The 21,431-nt window shown below is 46.0% G+C and overlaps 1 protein-coding gene across 1 annotated transcript in view; it reads left to right on the top strand.

Moving 5' to 3' along the window:
* The window catches only part of ccm2 (CCM2 scaffold protein), a 48,615-nt gene extending 37,313 nt beyond the window's left edge, over nucleotides 1-11,302 (top strand). Inside the window, 4 exon segments of the mRNA XM_046291008.1 lie at nucleotides 2,432-2,570; nucleotides 9,231-9,369; nucleotides 9,863-10,208; nucleotides 10,410-11,302. Of these exon segments, the coding sequence (XP_046146964.1) occupies nucleotides 2,432-2,570; nucleotides 9,231-9,369; nucleotides 9,863-10,167 (583 nt within the window). The 3' untranslated portion in view covers nucleotides 10,168-10,208; nucleotides 10,410-11,302.
* The last annotated feature ends 10,129 nt before the right edge of the window (nucleotides 11,303-21,431 follow it).

The raw sequence follows: 21,431 nt of genomic DNA, 5'->3' as shown, positions 1-21,431 counted from the left end.
ACATAATTATTAGACTATAGCCTATATCGTACAGAACATTATTAGACTATAGCCTACATATCAGTACATAATATCTACATAGTACAGAACATTATTAGACTATAGCCTACGTATCAGTACATACACACAATATCTAGGTCTGATACATAGTACAGTGAAAATTACAATACAATATATACAAAATGGCTGTGTCTCTTCAGTCCTTTTTTGTACAGTAAGGTGGTCTTATCTGGTTTTATTGCTAGCTTGAGTTACCTGGGTTACCAGAGACTTGAGGCTTGAGTTACCTGGTTTACCAGAGACTTGAGGCTTGACTTACCTGGGTTACCAGAGACTTGAGGCTTGACTTACCTGGGTTACCAGAGACTTGAGGCTTGACTTACCTGGGTTACCAGAGACTTGAGGCTTGAGTTACCTGGTTTACCAGAGACTTGAGGCTTGAGTTACCTGGTTTACCAGAGACTTGAGGCTTGAGTTACCTGGGTTTCCAGTGACTTCCATGTAGTAGTCATGGCTCTATTTAATACTATGCATTTCCCAGCCTCTGTTCTGGACTTGGGGACTGTGAAGAGACGTCTGGTTGCATGTCTTGTGTTGTACTGACGAGTGTTGCCAACTGCTTGAACAGACACATCAATATCTCTCGGCTGAACTTTGATCCAGGAGAGAATGACATCTTCCCTACGTGTACATCTAAGTGCGATACGTGCTGCTTTGATCTGGACCAACTGCAATTCACCTATTTCCTTCTTTGCCGCACATGATCCCACAGCTGGTCAGTAGTCCAGGTGAAACTACACATGATCCCACAGCTGGACAGTAGTCCAGGTGAAACTACACATGACCACACAGCTGGACAGTAGTCCAGGTGAAACTACACATGATCCCACAGCTGGACAGTAGTCCAGGTGAAACTACACATGACCACACAGCTGGACAGTAGTCCAGGTGAAACTACACATGACCCCACAGCTGGACAGTAGTCCAGGTGAAACTACACATGATCCCACAGCTGGACAGTAGTCCAGGTGTGACAAAACTAGGGCCTGTAGGTCCAGTCTGGTCAGATGAGATGTCAAGACGCCAACGCCCTATCATGGACAGACCTCTTCCTATTTTAGCAACCATTAAGTCTATATGTTTTGCCCATGACAGGTTGCTATGGTTCTGTTGGGTTTTAGTGATGTGGTTCTGTTGGGTTTTAATGATGTGGTTCTGTAGGGTTTTAGTGATGTGGTTCTGTAGGGTTTTAGTGATGTGGTTCTGTTGGGTTTTAATGATGTGGTTCTGTAGGGTTTTAATGATGTAGGGTTTTAGTGATGTGGTTCTGTAGGGGTTTTAGTGATGTGGTTCTGTAGGGTTTTAATGATGTGGTTCTGTAGGGGTTTTAATGATGTGGTTCTGTTGGGTTTCAGTGATGTGGTTCTGTAGGGTTTTAAAGATGTGGTTCTGTTGGGTTTTAGTGATGTGGTTCTGTAGGGTTTTAATGATGTGGTTCTGTAGGGTTTTAGTGATGTGGTTCTGTAGGGGTTTTAATGATGTGGTTCTGTAGGGTTTTAGTGATGTGGTTCTGTAGGGGTTTTAGTGATGTGGTTCTGTAGGGTTTTAAAGATGTGGTTCTGTAGGGTTTTAGTGATGTGGTTCTGTAGGGGTTTTAGTGATGTGGTTCTGTAGGGTTTTAATGATGTGGTTCTGTAGGGTTTTAGTGATGTGGTTCTGTAGGGTTTTAATGATGTGGTTATGTGGGGTTTTAGTGATGTGGTTCTGTAGGGGTTTTAGTGATGTGGTTCTGTTGGGTTTTAGTGATGTGGTTCTGTAGGGTTTTAATGATGTGGTTCTGTAGGGTTTTAGTGATGTGGTTCTGTAGGGGTTTTAGTGATGTGGTTCTGTTGGGTTTTAGTGATGTGGTTCTGTAGGGTTTTAATGATGTGGGTCTGTAGGGTTTTAGTAATGTGGTTCTGTAGGGTTTTAGTGATGTGGTTCTGTAGGGTTTTAATGATGTGGTTCTGTAGGGTTTTAGTGATGTGTTTCTGTAGGGGTTTTAGTGATGTGGTTCTGTTGGGTTTTAGTGATGTGGTTCTGTAGGGTTTTAATGATGTGGTTCTGTAGGGGTTTTAGTGATGTGGTTCTGTAGGGTTTTAAAGATGTGGTTCTGTAGGGTTTTAAAGATGTGGTTCTGTAGGGGTTTTAATGATGTGGTTCTGTAGGGTTTTAGTGATGTGGTTCTGTAGGGGTTTTAGTGATGTGGTTCTGTAGGGTTTTAATGATATAGTTCTGTAGGATTTTAATGGTGTGGTTCTGTAGGGTTTTAATGTGGTTCTGTATGGTTTTAATGATGTGCTTCTCTAGGCTTTTTGTGATGTGGGTCTGTACGGTTTTTAATGATATAGTTCTGTAGGGTTCTGTTGATGTGGTTCTGTTTGTTCAATAGTTCTTTCCAGGGTTCTCTAGAGGCAGGGGGCGACTCTCCGTCCCCCACCTCCACCCCAGCCTCCCCTCAGACCAAGACAGCCAGCGAAGGAGAGCTGAGCACCACCGCCACAGAGCTGCTACAAGACTACATGACCACGGTAGGGTGGGTGTGTTGTGTGTCTGTGCGTGTATAGATGTATAATGGTGCCTGAGGGGATGTCTGACATTTTAACCAACTGCTATTTTGTGTGTTTTTTCTCTCACATTGTTTGTAACTTATTTTGTACATAATGTTGATGCTACCGTCTCTTATGACCGGAAAGAGCTTCTGGATATCAGAACAGTGATTACTCACCTGAAACTGGATGAAGATTTTTTGTTTTCTTTAATGAGTCCGACGAGAAGGATATACTGCTATCCGGAGAACAGGCCCAAATCCCCGTCATTCGCGTGGAGAAAAGACAGAAATACAGGGGAGGAGACAGCCGACAGGGGGTGGAGATCAGGGTGCCTCGTCGGCGAGTGTGTAACCCGCCTCTACTATCCGTTCTATCGGACAACATGCAATCACTGGAGAATAAACTGGATGATCTCCGTTCGAGACTATCCTACCAACGGGATATTAAAAACTGTAATATCTTATGTTTCACCAAGTCGTGGCTGAATGACGACACAGATATACTATACAGTTGGCTGGGTGTTCCGTGCAACGGCCGGACAGAACAGCTACGTCTGGTAAGACGAGGGGTGGTAGGGGTGTTTCTATTCGTCAATAACAGCTGGTGCACATTGTCTAATGTTAAAGAAGTCTTGAGGTATTGCACCACATGATAAGCTGTGGACCACACTATCTACCAAGAGAGTTCTCATCTATATTTTTTGTAGCTGTCCATTTACCACCACAAACAGATGCTGGCACTAAGACTGCACTCAACGCGCAGTACAAGGCCATAAGCAAACAAGAAATTCTCATCAGGCCACCTGAAAAGTATCTACACTGAGATTTTCAACCTCTCCCTGACAGAGTCTGTAATACCTACATGTTTCAAGCAGACCACCATAGTCCCTGTGCCCAAGGAAGTGAAGGTAACCTGCATAAATGACTCACGTCGAGAGCCATGAAGTGCTGTGAAAGACTGGTCATGGCTCACATCAACACCATTTATCTCCCGGAAACCCTAGACCCACTTCTATTTGCATATCACCCCAACAGATTGGATGACGCAATCTCAATCGCACTCAACCTCAATCGCACTCAACACTGCCCTTTCCCACCTGGACAAAATGAACTACTATGTGAGAATGCTGTTCATTGACTTACAGCTCAGTGTTCAACACCATAGTGCCCTCAAAGCTCATCACTAAGCTAAGGACCCTGGGACTAAACACCTCCCTCTGCAACTGGATCCTGGGCTTTCTTACAGGCCGCCACCAGGTGGTGAGGGTAGGCAACAAAACATCTGCCACACTAACCCTCAACACTGGGGCCCCTCAGGGGTGCGTGCTTAGTCCCCTCCTGTAGTCACTGTTCACCCACGACCCCAGCACCATCATTAAGTTAGCTGAAGCCACAACAGTGGTAGGCCTGATCACCGACAACGATGAGACTGCCTATAGGGAGGAGGTCAGAGACCTGGCAGTATGGTGCCAGGACAACAACCTCTCCCTCAACATGAGCAAGACAAAGGAGCTGATCGTGGACTACAGGAAAAACACACCCCCATTCACATCAACGGGGCTGTAGTGGAGCGGGTCGAGAGTTTCAAGTTCCTTGGTGTCCACATCACCACCAAACTATCATGGTCGAAACACACCAAGACAGTCCTGAAGAGAGCATGACAACGCCTATTCCCCCTCAGGAGACTGAAAAGATTTGGCATCGGTCCCCAGATCCTCAAAAAGTTCTACAGCTGCACCATCGAGAGCATCCTGACCGGTTGCATCACCGCCTGGTATGGCAACTGCTCGGCATCTGACCGTAAGACGCTACAGAGGGTAGTGCAAAAGGCCCGGTACATCACTGGGGCCAAGCTTCCTGCCATCCAGGACCTATATACTAGGCGGTGTCAGAGAAATGTCCAAAAAATTGTAAGACTCCAATGGCACAAGTCATAGACTTTTCTCTGTGCTACCACACGGCAAGCGGTACCGGAGCACCAAGTCTAGGTCCAAAACAGCTTCTAACCCCAAGCAATAAGACTGCTGAACAATGTATACCACTTGCATATACAGTGCCAAGAAAAGTATGTGAACCCTTTGGAATTACCCGGATTTCTGCATAAATTGGTCATCAAATTTGATCTGATCTTCATCTAAGTCACAAAAATAGACAAACGCTATGTGTTTAAACTAATAACTCACAAATTATTGTTTTTTTCTTGTCTATATTGAAGACATTTAAACATTTACAGTGTAGGTTGGGAAAAGTATGTGAACCCCCCCTAGGCTAATGACTTTTCCAAACGCTAATTGGAGTCAGGAGTCAGCTAACCTGGAGTCCAATCAATGAGACGAGATTGGAGATGTTGGTTAGAGCTGCCCTGCAATATAAAAAAACACTCACAAAATGTGAGTTTGCTGTTCACAAGAAACATTTCCTGATGTGAACCATGCCTCAAACAAAAGAGACCTCAGAAGACCTACGCTTATTGATGACTTGCATAAAGCTAGAAAGGGTTCAAGTATCTTTAAAAGCCTTGATTTTCATCAGTCCACAATAAGACAAATGGTCTATAAATGGAGAAAGTTCAGCACTGTTGCTACTCTCCCTAGGAGTGGCCGTCCTGCAAAGATGACTGCAAGAGCACAGCGCAGAATGCTCAATGAGGTTAAGAAGAATCTTATAGTGTCAGCTAAAGACTTACAGAAATCTCTGGAACATGCTAACATCTCTGTTGACGAGTCTACGATACGTAAAACACTAAACAAGAGTAGTGTTCATGGGAGGACACCACGGAGGAAGCCACTGCTGTCCCAAAAAAAACATTGCTGCACGTCTGAAGTTTGCAATAGTGGATGTTCCACAGCGTTTCTGGCAAAATATTCAGCGGACAGATGAAACTACAGTTGAGTTGTTTGGAAGGAACACAACACTATGGGTTGAGAGAAAAAAATGTCAAGTATGGTGGAGGGAGCATCACTGTTTCCTGCCTCAGGGCAGGAAGTATGGTGGAGGGAGCATCACTGTTTCCTGCCTCATGGCAGGAAGTATGGTGGAGGGAGCATGGTGGAGGGTTTCCTGCCTCAGGGCAGCATCACTGTTTCCTGCCTCATGGCAGGAAGTATGGTGGAGGGAGCATCACTGTTTCCTGCCTCATGGCAGGAAGTATGGTGGAGGGAGCATCACTGTTTCCTGCCTCATGGCAGGAAGTATGGTGGAGGGAGCATCACTGTTTCCTGCCTCATGGCAGGAAGTATGGTGGAGGGAGCATCACTGTTTCCTGCCTCATGGCAGGAAGTATGGTGGAGGGAGCATCACTGTTTCCTGCCTCAGGGCAGGAAGTATGGTGGAGGGAGCATCACTGTTTCCTGCCTCATGGCAGGAAGTATGGTGGAGGGAGCATCACTGTTTCCTGCCTCAGGGCAGGAAGTATGGTGGAGGGAGCATCACTGTTTCCTGCCTCATGGCAGGAAGTATGGTGGAGGGAGCATCACTGTTTCCTGCCTCATGGCAGGAAGTATGGTGGAGGGAGCATCACTGTTTCCTGCCTCATGGCAGGAAGTATGGTGGAGGGAGCATCACTGTTTCCTGCCTCAGGGCAGGAAGTATGGTGGAGGGAGCATCACTGTTTCCTGCCTCAGGGCAGGAAGTATGGTGGAGGGAGCATCACTGTTTCCTGCCTCAGGGCAGCTTGCTATCATCGACAGATATCCCAAGTTTATCAAGACATTTTGCAGGAGAATGTAAGGCTATCTGTCCGCCAATTGAAGCTCAACAGGACATCACCCAGAAGTTTGGTGACGCAACATTACAACGACCCAAAACACCACAGAAGTAAATCAACAACAGAATGACTTCATCAGAAGAAAATACGCCTCCTGGAGTCGCCTAGTCCTGACCTCAACCCGATTTGAGATGCTGTTGCATGACCTCAAGAGCAGTTCACACCGGACATCCCAAGAGTATTGACCTCAAGAGCAGTTCACACCGGACATCCCAAGAGTATTGACCTCAAGAGCAGTTCACACCGGACATCCCAAGAGTATTGACCTCAAGAGCAGTTCACACCGGACATCCCAAGAGTATTGACCTCAAGAGCAGTTCACACCGGACATCCCAAGAGTATTGACCTCAAGAGCAGTTCACACCGGACATCCCAAGAGTATTGACCTCAAGAGCAGTTCACACCGGACATCCCAAGAGTATTGACCTCAAGAGCAGTTCACACCGGACATCCCAAGAGTATTGACCTCAAGAGCAGTTCACACCGGACATCCCAAGAGTATTGACCTCAAGAGCAGTTCACACCGGACATCCCAAGAGTATTGACCTCAAGAGCAGTTCACACCGGACATCCCAAGAGTATTGACCTCAAGAGCAGTTCACACCGGACATCCCAAGAGTATTGACCTCAAGAGCAGTTCACACCGGACATCCCAAGAGTATTGACCTCAAGAGCAGTTCACACCGGACATCCCAAGAGTATTGACCTCAAGAGCAGTTCACACCGGACATCCCAAGAGTATTGACCTCAAGAGCAGTTCACACCGGACATCCCAAGAGTATTGACCTCAAGAGTTCACACCGCATCCCAAGTATTGACCTCAAGAGCAGTTCACACCGGACATCCCAAGAGACATCCCACATCCCAAGAGTATTGACCTCAAGAGCAGTTCACACCGGACATCCCAAGAGTATTGACCTCAAGAGTTCATCCCAAGAGTATTGACCTCAAGAGAGCAGTTCACACATCCCAAGGATTGACATTCCCAAGAGTATTGACCTCAAGAGCAGTTCACACCGGACATCCCAAGAGTATTGACCTCAAGAGCAGTTCACACCGGACATCCCAAGAGTATTGACCTCAAGAGCAGTTCACACCGGACATCCCAAGAGTATTGACCTCAAGAGCAGTTCACACCGGACATCCCAAGAGTATTGACCTCAAGAGCAGTTCACACCGGACATCCCAAGAGTATTGACCTCAAGAGCAGTTCACACCGGACATCCCAAGAGTATTGACCTCAAGAGCAGTTCACACCGGACATCCCAAGAGTATTGACCTCAAGAGCAGTTCACACCGGACATCCCAAGAGTATTGACCTCAAGAGCAGTTCCACACATCCCAAGAGTATTGACCTCAAGAGCAGTTCACACCGGACATCCCAAGAGTATTGACCTCAAGAGCAGTTCACACCGGACATCCCAAGAGTATTGACCTCAAGAGCAGTTCACACCATCCCAAGGACATCCCATCCCAAGAGTATTGACCTCAAGAGCAGTTCACACCGGACATCCCAAGAGTATTGACCTCAAGAGCAGTTCACACCGGACATCCCAAGAGTATTGACCTCAAGAGCAGTTCACACCGGACATCCCAAGAGTATTGCTGAACTGGAACAGTTTTGCTCAGAGGAGTGGTCCAAAATTCCTCCTGACCCCATTGTGCAGGTCTGATCCTCAACTACAGAAAACGTTTGGTTGAGGTTATTGCTGCCAAAAGAGGGTCAACCAGTTAAATCCAAGGGTTCACTGACTTTTCCCACCCTGCACTGTGAATGTTTACACGGTGTGTTCAATAAAGACATTTAAAACATATAATTGTTTTTGTTTTATTAGTTTAAGCAGACTGTCTATTGCTGTGACATAGATGAAGATCAGATCAAATTGTTTGACTAATTTATGCAGAAATCCAGGTAATTCCAACGGGTTCATACTTTCTCTTGCCACTGTAGCCATCGTTATTGTTATTTAATTGTTTTTACTTTAGTTTATTTAGTAAATATCTCAACTCTATTTCTTGGTCAAGGGTTTGTAAGTAAGCATTTCACCGTAAGGTCTACACCTGTTGTATTCGGCGCATGTGACAAATACAATTTGATTTGATTTATGAGGCTTTGGTGATCTATAAAATATGTACAGCTGTTTAGTTGCAGCTACCCCTCTTTTAGGCTCATCTCATTTTATTTTTCTTTAACCTTTTTCCCTCCCCTCTCCCCGCTTTTCTCTCTCCCCATTTTCTCCCCCCCTCCCTCCTCTCTCTCTCTCTCTCCTCTCTCTCTCTCTCTCTCTCTCTCCTCTCCCTCCCTCCCTCCCTCCCCCTCTCCCTCCCTCCCTCCCTCCCTCTCTCTCTCCCTCCTCCCTCTCCCTCCCTCCCTCCCTCCCTCCCTCCCTCCCTCTCTCCCTCCCCCTCTCCCTCCCTCTCTCCCTCCCTCCCCCTCTCCCTCCCTCCCTCTCTCTCTCCTCCCCCTCTCCCTCCCTCCCTCCCTCCCTCTCCTCCCTCCCCCTCTCTCTCTCTCCCTCCCTCCCCCCCCTCCCTCCCTCCCTCCCTCCCTCCCTCTCTCTCTCTCTCTCTCTCCCTCTCCTCCCTCCTCTCCCTCCCTCTCTCTCTCCCCCTCTCTCCCTCCCTCCCTCCCTCTCTCCCTCCTCCCTCTCTCCCTCTCTCCCTCCCTCCCCCTCTCCCTCCCTCCCTCTCTCTCACTCCCCCTCTCCCTCCCTCCCCCCCTCTCCTCCCTCCCCCCTCCCTCCCTCCCCTCTCTCCCTCTCTCCCTCCCTCTCTCTCTCTCTCCCTCCCTCCCTCTCTCCCCCTCTCTCTCTCCTCCCTCCCCCCTCTCCCTCCCTCCCCTCTTTCTCTCCCTCCTCCCTCTTTTCCTCTAAGTTGCGTACCAAGTTGTCGTCTCAGGAGATCCAGCAGTTTGCTACTCTTCTTCATGAGTACCGTAACGGAGCGTCCGTCCATGAGTTCTGTATCAACCTTCGCCAGCTCTACGGGGACAGCAGGAAGTTCCTCCTACTAGGTGAGAACCACTTCCTGTATGGGGATCACAGGGTAAAAGGTCAAACCTGGGATGTGTTTAGAGGTCAAGCCGAGCAGCAGGAAACAGTTGTGAAACGAACGGGAGATTTTTACCTGAGCTTGACCATTGAGAATGCTTATTTTGTGTTTCCCAATCCCTGTTTTTGCTTTCTTTGTGCCTTTATTGAACAGGACCTTGCTGTTTCAATGTGTGAAATGAGTCTGCACTATTTCAGTTCACTTAAGGCTCTCGGGGTTCTACAGTGGGACCATTTTATGTGCCTAAATATGTGCTGTGTGTCCTGGATTGTTAATTTAGGAACGCCTGTGAGTCTAGAGAAATGAGGGATTCTAGCTTTAATACCTAAAATCATTTTCATTGTGCTGCTAAATTTATTTGTCTCCTTGTAAAAAAAGGTCAGAGCCCTGGTTCTGTGATTCAGACTGTCTGTGCTTTGTCCTTTTCCCCCTTTTACAATCCCACGTCCATCCAGGTCTGAGGCCGTTCATCCCAGAGAAGGACAGCCAACACTTTGAGAACTTCCTGGAGACCATCGGTGTCAAGGACGGTCGTGGCATCATCACTGACAGCTTCGGACGCTACCGCCGCACCGCCAGCTCCGCCTCCGACTCAACCACCAATGGGAACGGGGCGGTGGGAGGGGACGGGGGTGGGTCTGACGAAGGGCTTGTGCCCTCCGAAGGAGACGAATGGGACCGCATGATCTCTGATATCAGTAATGATATAGAGGCACTGGGCGTCAGTATGGACCAAGAGGGGTCACACCCTAGCCTCTAACCCCTACCATCGAGCCTGTGCTGCAGTATGTACCAAGAGGGGTCAGAGGGTGCTGCAGTATGTACCACACCCCTAGACCCTACCCCCTACCATCGAGCCTGTGCTGCAGTATGTACCAAGAGGGGTCACACCTAGCCTCTAACCCCTACCATCGAGCCTGTGCTGCAGTATGTACCAAGAGGGGTCACACCCTAGACCCTACTCCTACCATCGAGACTGTGCTGCAGTATGTACCAAGAGGGGTCACACCCTAGACCCTACTCCCTACCATCGAGACTGTGCTGCAGTATGTACCAAGAGGAGTCACACCCTAGACCCTACTCCCTACCATCGAAACTGTGCTGCAGTATGTACCAAGAGGGGTCACACCCTAGACCCTAAACCCTTCTCCCTATGCCTTAACTCATACCCCCTAGTCCCTACTCGTCCTAAACCAAGAGAGAGGACGATCCAGCCAGCCCAGATCCAACCCCCTGATGATGACATGCTGTGCATTGTGGCCAATCAGCTTTCAGTGTGAGCCAGCGTGGGGCCAATCCGCTCGGCCTTTTAAAGAAAACTTTATTGATCCATTCGTAGTGGTTTTTACTTTTAAGTCTCTGGAGTTTTGATTGTTATTGGCAGCATCTGCCATCAGTGACCAGGATGAAGCTGAGTCGCCCTCCTGAGGGCAGCCATCATGAATACCCACAATGCTCTGTCTGGTGTCTCGCTTCACAATGGGTGCGTTTGACATTGCAGCCGACTTTAAAAGGCGAGTCGAGCCCAACTGATCTACAAATCACCTTAGATCATAAAAAAACGACCGACTCGATAATTATATGTGGGTCAAATCAGTCCCTTCATACAGCTTCTGCTGCTCTGGAACACGACCAATCGGAGTCTGTGGGTGCGCTGTACAGGAAGTAAGGGTACCATTTGACACGCAGACCAGAAGATGTGCCTGGACACAGAATAGTGAATATTTTATAATGACTTAGGTTTGTGTATGTAGTAGTTAGCCTGTATTTCTGTTCGTTAAGGTCAATCATTAACCTTCTATACAGTCTCAGCCCTGTCTAAGACTGGGGGCGAGGTGGGGTTCTACTCTGCTAACATATGGGGTTCTACTCTGCTAACATATGGAGGTGGGGTTCTAGTCTGCTAACATATGGAGGTGGGGTTCTACTCTGCTAACATATGGGGTTTCTACTCTGCTAACATATGGGGTTCTACTCTGCTAACATATGGAGGTGGGGTTCTACTCTGCTGACATATGGAGGTGGGGTTCTACTCTGCTAACATATGGAGGTGGGGTTCTACTCTGCTAACATATGGAGGTGGGGTTCTACTCTGCTGACATATGGAGGTGGGGTTCTAGTCTGCTAACATATGGAGGTGGGGTTCTACTCTGCTGACATATGGAGGGGGGTTCTACTCTGCTAACATATGGAGGTGGGGTTCTACTCTGCTAACATATGGGGTTTCTACTCTGCTAACATATGGAGGTGGGGTTCTAGTCTGCTAACATATGGAGGTGGGGTTCTACTCTGCTAACATATGGAGGTGGGGTTCTAGTCTGCTGACATATGGAGGTGGGGTTCTACTCTGCTAACATATGGAGGTGGGGTTCTAGTCTGCTAACATATGGAGGTGGGGTTCTACTCTGCTAACATATGGAGGTGGGGTTCTACTCTGCTAACATATGGAGGTGGGGTTCTAGTCTGCTAACATATGGAGGTGGGGTTCTACTCTGCTAACATATGGAGGTGGGGTTCTACTCTGCTAACATATGGAGGTGGGGTTCTAGTCTGCTAACATATGGAGGTGGGGTTCTACTCTAACATATGGAGGTGGGGTTCTAGTCTGCTAACATATGGAGGTGGGGTTCTAGTCTGCTAACATATGGAGGTGGGGTTCTAGTCTGCTAACATATGGAGGTGGGGTTCTACTCTGCTAACATATGGAGGTGGGGTTCTACTCTGCTAACATATGGAGGTGGGGTTCTACTCTGCTAACATATGGAGGTGGGGTTCTACTCTGCTAACATATGGAGGTGGGGTTCTACTCTGCTAACATATGGAGGTGGGGTTCTACTCTGCTAACATATGGAGGTGGGGTTCTACTCTAACATATGGAATTGTTTTCTCTGCTAACATATGGGGTCATACTCTAACATTTGGAGCTGGGGTTCTACTCTGCTAACATATGATTTTAAGATCCCTTGAAATATAAAGAAAATATATAAAACTGATTTGATGAAACAGTGAATATGGCCTCTACTGCTGTTAGCCCATACAAACACATTGAATAACAGATTCACTACATGGAGGTGGGGTTCAAACCTCCTTTAGATTTTATTTTAGAGGTGTGGGTTCAATATCTGCTAGATATGGAAAGATATCTTTTTAAAATCTTTTAAATTATATTACATGTATTTGACCCTTATTTTGGCACTAAACTATCTCCATATATATACTTCCATTCATTTTTTCCCCCAACTGGTACCAGGGGACCTTCAAACATCTGGAGGTGAGGCATCCAATGTAAGGAAACTGAAATGTCATGTTTAAACTGAAGGATGTTGATGAGGATTCTTTGTATTGTGCTAATGTGATTTCTACTAACATATGGAGGTGGGGTTCTACTCTGCTAACATACTCTGGAGGTGGGGTTCTACTCTGCTAATCCATGGAGGTATTTTCTCCTGCTAACATATGGGGTTACTGCTTTCCTTTTATTATGCTTTCAATGGAGGTGGGGTTCTACTCTCCCATATGGAGTGCACTACTTTTGACCAGGAGGTTCTATGGGCAACATCAAAAGCAGCCCACTAAATAGGGAATAGCGTGCTAAACATATGAGTGTCATACCGAGAACATTTAGCTTTTTGATTTTACCCTTGAAATACTGTTTTGATTTGTGGTTTATGGCCTTACACTGTAGCCTACAAACACATTGAATAACAGATTTAGCCTTAGCCTACAGATTTAGCCAAACCTCCATTTAGATTTTATTTTAGCCTTAGCCTGTGTTTAATATCTTTAGCCTATAAGAAAGATATCCTTTTAAAATCTTTTAAATTATATTAGCCTAGTATTTGACCCTTAGCTTTTGGCACTAAACTATCTCCATATATATACTTCCATTCATTTTTTCCCCCAACTGGTACCAGGGGACCTTCAAACGACATCTGTTGATAAAATGGCATCCAATGTAAAACTGAAATGGCATGTTTAAACTGAAGGATGTTGATGAGGATTTTTTTGTATTGTGCTAATGTGATTTCATCTCTTCTCAAATCCACTCTGGGAGGGGTTCAAACCAACCAAGTATTTTCAGCTGCTCTGTAGATCACTTACTGCTTTCCTTTTTATTATGATTCAAATGTACAATCCTAAAATGAAATACTTTTGACCAGATCATTGTGGTGTGTTTCCTCTGATCAGCCCACTAAACCAGTCATGGTGTCTTCAGATCTAAGTGGCACTTTGTGTTTATTTACCAACTGTTTTGTTGTGGTTTTATGTTTTACATTAGCCTAGCGTTTAGCCTTAGCCTAGCATTTAGCCTTAGCCTAGCATTTACCTTAGCCTCAGATTTAGCCTAGCATTTAGCCTTAGCCTAGCGTTTAACCTTAGCCTAGCATTTAGCCTTAGCCTACATTTAACCTTAGCCTAGCACTTAGCCTTAGCCTAGCACTTAGCCTAGCATTTAGCCTGGCCTAAAGCGTTTTTTTCATTAACGTTTACCTTTGTCTTATCTCAGTCAACGACATCTATATGATAAAATGGGACTGTCTTGTAAAACTGAACAACCCTCATTCAGAATATCTGGTCTGGAGAACACTATCTGACAAACCCCTTACTGGGCCCTGGATTGACGTATTCATATACCAATCTCTTCTCATAGGGTCCTGGTCAAACCAACCGTATACTTCAGCCATGCCAAGTATCATGGTTCCTGGTCTAAAGTGAGTTCAACTATGTACAACCCCTGGAAAATGAAATGGCCCTCATTGTGGTGTGTTTCCTCTGATCATCCCATCACCAGTCATGGGTCTTCAGATCTAAGTGGCACAGTAGTATACTATATACCAACCCCTAAGGGTCATGATCTAAAGTAGTATACTATATACCAACCCCTAAGGGTCATGATCTATAGTAGTATACTATATACCAACCCCTAAAGGGTCATGATCTATAGTAGTATACTATATACCAACCCATATGGTTCCTGATCTAATGTAGTATACTATATACCAACCCCTATGGGTCCTGGTCTAAAGTAGTACACTATATACCAAACCCTATGGGTCCTGGTCTAAAGTAGTATACTATATACCAACCCCTATGGGTCCTGGTCTAAAGTAGTACACTATATACCAACCCATATGGTTCCTGGTCTAAAGTAGTATACTATATACCAACCCCTATGGGTCCTGGTCTAAAGTAGTACACTATATACCAACCCCTATGGGCCCTGGTCTAATGTCGTATACTATATACCAACCCCTATGGGTCCTGGTCTAAAGTAGTATACTATATACCAACCCATATGGTTCCTGGTCTAAAGTAGTATACTATATACCAACCCCTATGGGCCCTGGGGTACAGTAGTATACTATATACCAACCCCTATGGGCCCTGGGGTACAGTAGTATACTATATACCAACCCCTATGGGCCCTGGTCTAAAGTAGTATACTATATACCAACCCCTAAGGGTCCTGATCTAATGTAGTATACTATATACCAACCCCTATGGGCCCTGGTCTAAAGTAGTATACTATATACCAACCCCTATGGGCCCTGGGGTACAGTAGTATACTATATACCAACCCCTATGGGCCCTGGTCTAAAGTAGTATACTATATACCAACCCCTATGGGCCCTGGGGTACAGTAGTATACTATATACCAAACCCTATGGGCCCTGGGGTACAGTAGTATACTATATACCAACCCCTATGGGCCCTGGTCTAAAGTAGTATACTATATACCAACCCCTATGGGCCCTGGTCTACAGTAGTATACTATATACCAACCCCTATGGGCCCTGGGGTACAGTAGTATACTATATATCAACCCCTATGGGCCCTGGGGTACAGTAGTATACTATATATCAACCCCTATGGGCCCTGGGGTACAGTAGTATACTATATATCAGGGATGCACAGTTAGAATTCAGAGGTCCAGTGACTGGGGGGGGGGGGGGGGGGGGACAAAGGTCCAAACCATAAAAATGTCTATCGTGCGCCATGATTTGGGGTCATATGTAGTTCTTGTATATGTATAGCTAATAAACAAAGTACTACATTACAATGACATTTCAACAATATTTATTGCACATTTTCAATGCAGACACATTAAGAAACACAGCCGAATTATAAGTAATAGTGGACCTGTCACAAATGTTCTCATTCCAAGCAGAACAAGACTGCATCGTCACACAAGACTGCATCGTCACACAAGACTGCATCGTCACACAAGACTGCATCGTCACACAAGACTGCATCGTCACACAAGACTGCATCAAAACAAGACTGCATCGTCACACAAGACTGCATCGTCACAAAACAAGACTGCATCATCGCAAAACAAGACTGCATCGTCACACAAGACTGCATCGTCACACAAGACTGCATCGTCACACAAGACTGCATCGTCACACAGAAAAATAACAAAAGTTGCCTGTAAGTGCTTTGATTTTTGAAACAAATAAGAAACCATGTTTAATGTTTATCTTTCCTACTCTCTCCCACTTCACTTCTCCATTTCTCTTCTTTAGTGAGAGAAATTGTCTGTTTCTCACCCTGACAGTCGTTTGAACCTTGGCTGGAGTCAGTGTTATTCTCAAACACATGTGAGTCTAGAACGGTACTTATCTGTTGATGATGTTCATAGTGGAGATAGAAGACACAGCTGTATGCGGTGCCAAACATGGTCAAGGTGTGTACTGCTACTGTTAGACCAGGGAACACAGTCTGACACAGCTGTATGCGGTGCCAAACATGGTCAAGGTGTGTACTGCTACTGTTAGACCAGGGAACACAGTCTGACAGCTGTATGCGGAGCCAAACATGGTCAAGGTGTGTACTGCTACTGTTAGACCAGGGAACACAGTCTGACAGCTGTATGTGGAACCAAACATGGTCATGGTGTGTACTGCTACTGTTAGACCAGGGAACACAGTCTGACAGCTGTATGTGGTGCCAAACATGGTCAAGGTGTGTACTGCTACTGTTAGACCAGGGAACACAGTCTGACAGCTGTATGCGGAGCCAAACATGGTCAAGGTGTGTACTGCTACTGTTAGACCAGGGAACACAGTCTGACACAGCTGTACGTGGAACCAAACATGGTCAAGGTGTGTACTGCTACTGTTAGACCAGGGAACACAGTCTGACACAGCCTGATAGGGTCATGATCAGTTAGCTGGTTAGACCAGGAGAACACAGTCTGACAGCTGTACGTGGAACCAAACATGGTCAAGGTGTGTACTGCTACTGTTAGACCAGGGAACACAGTCTGACACAGCCTGATAGGGTCATGATCAGTTAGCTGGTTAGACCAGGAGAACACAGTCTGACAGCTGTACGTGGAACCAAACATGGTCAAGGTGTGTACTGCTACTGTTAGACCAGGGAACACAGTCTGACACAGCCTGATAGGGTCATGATCAGTTAGCTGGTTAGACCAGGGAACACAGTCTGACAGCTGTATGTGGAACCAAACATGGTCAAGGTGTGTACTGCTACTGTTAGACCAGGGAACACAGTCTGACAGCCTGATAGGGTCAAACATGATCAGTTAGCTGCTACTGTTAGACCAGGGAACACAGTCTGACAGCTGTATGTGGAGCCAAACATGGTCAAGGTGTGTACTGCTACTGTTAGACCAGGAGAACACAGTCTGACAGCTGTATGTGGTGCCAAACATGGTCATGGTGTGTACTGCTACTGTTAGACCAGGGAACACAGTCTGACACAGCTGTATGCGGTGCCAAACATGGTCATGGTGTGTACTGCTACTGTTAGACCAGGAAACACAGTCTGACAGCTGTATGTGGAACCAAACATGGTCAAGGTGTGTACTGCTACTGTTAGACCAGGGAACACAGTCTGACAGCTGTATGTGGAGCCAAACATGGTCAAGGTGTGTACTGCTACTGTTAGACCAGGGGAACACAGTCTGACACAGCCTGATAGGGTCATGATCAGTTAGCTGGTTAGACCAGGGGAACACAGTCTCAGATACAGTCTGATAGGGTCATGATCAGTTAGCTGGTTAGACCAGGAGAACACAGTCTTGACACAGCCTGATAGGTTCATGATCAGTTAGTTGGTTAGACCAGGAGAACACAGTCTCAGACACAGCCTGATAGGGTCATGATCAGTTAGCTGGTTAGACCAGGAGAACACAGTCTCAGACACAGCCTGATAGGGTCATGATCAGTTAGCTGGTTAGACCAGGAGAACACAGTCTGATAGGGTCATGATCAGTTAGCTGGTTAGACCAGGAGAACACAGTCTGATAGGGTCATGATCAGTTAGCTGGTTAGACCAGGAGAACACAGTCTGATAGGGTCATGATCAGTCAGCTGGTTAGACCCAGGGAACACAGTCTGACACAGCCAGAAAGGGTCATGATCAGTTAGTGAAAGTGCTCTCTCAGTGCAACATTTGCTTGCAGATCAATCCATTCCATCTGTAGAGATCCAGCCCATGTGAAGATCTGTGTCTCCTCCTTTGAAAATCCTCTGACATCTGTGATGAAGATTAGATTCTCAAATTAGAAGAAGGCGCTGCTGTCCAAGGCTGTCCAAGGCTGTCCAAGGCTGAAGCTGTCAAAGTGATTTTCTGGCGTTTCCAATCAGCTCATCTATCAAGTCAACACGAGGAGAAACATCTCTCACCCTGAAGCTGAAAATCACTCACCCTGAAGCTGAAGATCTCTCACCCTGAAGCTGAAGATCTCTCACCCTGAAGCTGAAGATCTCTCACCCTGAAGATGAAGATCTCTCACCCTGAAGCTGAAGATCTCTCAACCTGAAGATGAAGATCTCTCACCCTGAAGCTGAAGATCTCTCACCCTGAAGCTGAAGATCTCTCACCCTGAAGCTGTAAATCTCTCAACCTGAAGATAAAGATCTCTCACCCTGAAGATGAACATCTCTCACCCTGAAGCTGAAGATCTCTCAACCTGTGGATGAAGATCTCTCACCCTGAAGCTGAAGATCTCTCACCCTGAAGATGAAGATCTCTCACCCTGAAGCTGAAGATCTCTCACCCTGAAGCTGAAGATCTCTCACCCTGAAGCTGAAGTTCTCTCACCCTGAAGCTGAGGATCTCTCACCCTGAAGATGAAGATCTCTCACCCTGAAGATGAACATCTCTCACCCTGAAGATGAAGATCTCTCACCCTGAAGCTGAAGATCTCTCACCCTGAAGCTGAAGATCTCTCACCCTGAAGATGAAGATCTCTCACCCTGAAGATGAAGATCTCTCACCCTGAAGCTGAAGATCTCTCAACCTGAAGATGAAGATCTCTCACCCTGAAGCTGAAGATCTCTCACCCTGAAGCTGAAGATCTCTCACCCTGAAGATGAAGATCTCTCACCCTGAAGATGAAGATCTCTCACCCTGAAGATGAAGATCTCTCACCCTGAAGATGAAGATCTCTCACCCTGAAGATGAAGATCTCTCACCCTGAAGCTGAAGATCTCTCACCCTGAAGCTGAAGATCTCTCACCCTGAATCTGTTCCTTTTGGGACGTGTGCTCCGTCTCCTTGAACACTTCCAGTTTCCTCTGGAAGGAGTCGGACATCAAATCACAAACTGAATCGTTATTGCCCTGTAGTTTCACGTTGAGCTCATTTAAGGTGTGATTTTGACCCCCAAAAAATGCAAAAAAATATCCATTTTGCTCTCGTCTTGCATTTCAATTATTATTTATTTTTTCTAAGTGAAAACTGTGTTGCCTTCTGGCTCTTGAGCTGTACAAGGAAAGCTGTTATTTCCTTTCGAATGGACCAAAAGCGTTCCAACACTGAGCCACATCTCACGTTGTTGTACAGCAGTAGGCCATTTGCCTCAACTTCTTTCAGGAATTCTCTCAGCAGGACGATGTTGATGAGGACGCCCGGAGGAAGTGGATGAGTTTCATCATTGTATTCATCCCTTCAACATAGTCTTCTGACACATTGGTGCACGATGACGGTAGTGGGTTCGATCCCCGGGACCACCCATACGTAGAATGTATGCACACATGACTGTAAGTCGCTTTGGATAAAAGCATCTGCTAAATGGCATATATTATTATTATTATTATTACTGATGAATGATGCAGTGGTAAACTGTGAGATCAGGGACGTCCTCTTTCAGCCACAGCTCCTCTCTCTCTTCCTGTCCTGGCAGGGGCCCCGTCTGAGGTGATAGAGACTTGTTTTAGGTCTATCCCCCTCTTTCTCTGCATCTCCTTTATGGCTTTTCCTCTTGTGTGTGTCTCGAGTTGTGTTACGCCTAACAAGTCTAAACAGAATTCCTTCTTCTCTGTGGGGTCAAATCTAACACCAGAAGCTGGGCATTATCACGCACATCAGTAGATTCATCAAAAGCATAATGTTATATATATATATATATATCTGTATAGCTTCCTCAAACTGTTAGTATTTCACTCTTTCTTGCTGTTGTTGTACTTGACATTGGGATTTGCTTCATCTTTTCACACAGCTCGTATTTTTTGTTTACCAGTCAAGTAAAGTTTCAGCAACAGCATTCATTCTCTCCCACCGTCAGTAAAAAATGGCTTTTGGCGTTGACCCAAAAATCCAAGCTATTTTTAGTGAACATTCGTTTGCATGTTGCTTGGCAGTGAATACACGGGAGAGGACTCTGGTGGACCGATCACACTGGGCTCTGAGTTTAGTTTATATTGCGTGTCCTCACCTCAGAATGCTGTGGGTATGTTTGCTCAAAAGATCTGTGCTTTGTCTCGTAGTGGCGCTTCACGTTGGCACTTTTTATTAGAGCCACGGTCTCTGGACATATCAGGCAGTGTGGTTTAACACTCGCTGCGGGAAGGATAAATATGCGTATTTGTCTGCCCTACTCCTCTTTTTTAAAGCTTGATTTTCTGTATCGGTATTCCTGACTTTTTGGGCACGCCATTCTATAATTGCTCCTCTCGCTTCAGCTTCTCTCGCTGTCTCTCTCTCTCGACATCCGTCTCCTAACATGCATTGTAAACATTCGCTTTGATTGGCTGATTTTCGTGAAGTGATTTAAATACCGCACGTGATTGGACAACGCACAATAATATGGGCCGCTGTCTGGGACCTTCCCAGCTGAGCTGAGCCAGCGCAGTGTGAGTACATAGAAAAAGGGTTGCTTCATCAGTATTTAATTTAACGATTATTTATGAGAAATGTGTCAAGGTTCAGATAGAACCCGGACCGAGTGAAATTGTCCACCTCTGCTATATACCAACCCCTATGGGCCCTGGTCTACAGTATTATACTATATACCAACCCCTATGGGCCCTGGTCTAATGTAGTATACTATATACCAACCCCTATGGGCCCTGGTCTAATGTAGTATACTATATACCAACCCCTATGGGCCCTGGTCTACAGTAGTATACTATATATCAACCCCTATGGGCCCTGGTCTACAGTAGTATACTATATACCAACCCCTATGGGCCCTGGTCTAATGTAGTATACTATATACCAACCCCTAAAGGCCCTGGTCTAATGTAGTATACTATATACCAACCCCTATGGGCCCTGGTCTAATGTAGTATACTATATACCAACCCCTATGGGCCCTGGTCTAATGTAGTATACTATATACCAACCCCTATGGGCCCTGGTCTAATGTAGTATACTATATACCAACCCCTATGGGCCCTGGTCTACAGTAGTATACTATATATCAACCCCTATGGGCCCTGGTCTACAGTAGTATACTATATACCAACCCCTATGGGCCCTGGTCTAATGTAGTATACTATATACCAACCCCTAAAGGCCCTGGTCTAATGTAGTATACTATATACCAACCCCTATGGGCCCTGGTCTAATGTAGTATACTATATACCAACCCCTATGGGCCATGGTCTACAGTAGTATACTATATATCAACCCCTATGGGCCCTGGTCTACAGTAGTATACTATATACCAACCCCTATGGGCCCTGGTCTACAGTAGTATACTATATTCCAACCCCTATGGGCCCTGGTCTAATGTCGTATACTATATACCAACCCCTATGGGCCCTGGTC

Source organism: Oncorhynchus gorbuscha, linkage group LG12 (genome assembly GCF_021184085.1).
Source record: "Oncorhynchus gorbuscha isolate QuinsamMale2020 ecotype Even-year linkage group LG12, OgorEven_v1.0, whole genome shotgun sequence".
In the NCBI taxonomy this organism is placed as follows: domain Eukaryota; kingdom Metazoa; phylum Chordata; class Actinopteri; order Salmoniformes; family Salmonidae; genus Oncorhynchus; species Oncorhynchus gorbuscha.
This window is presented reverse-complemented; position numbering and strand designations above follow the sequence as displayed.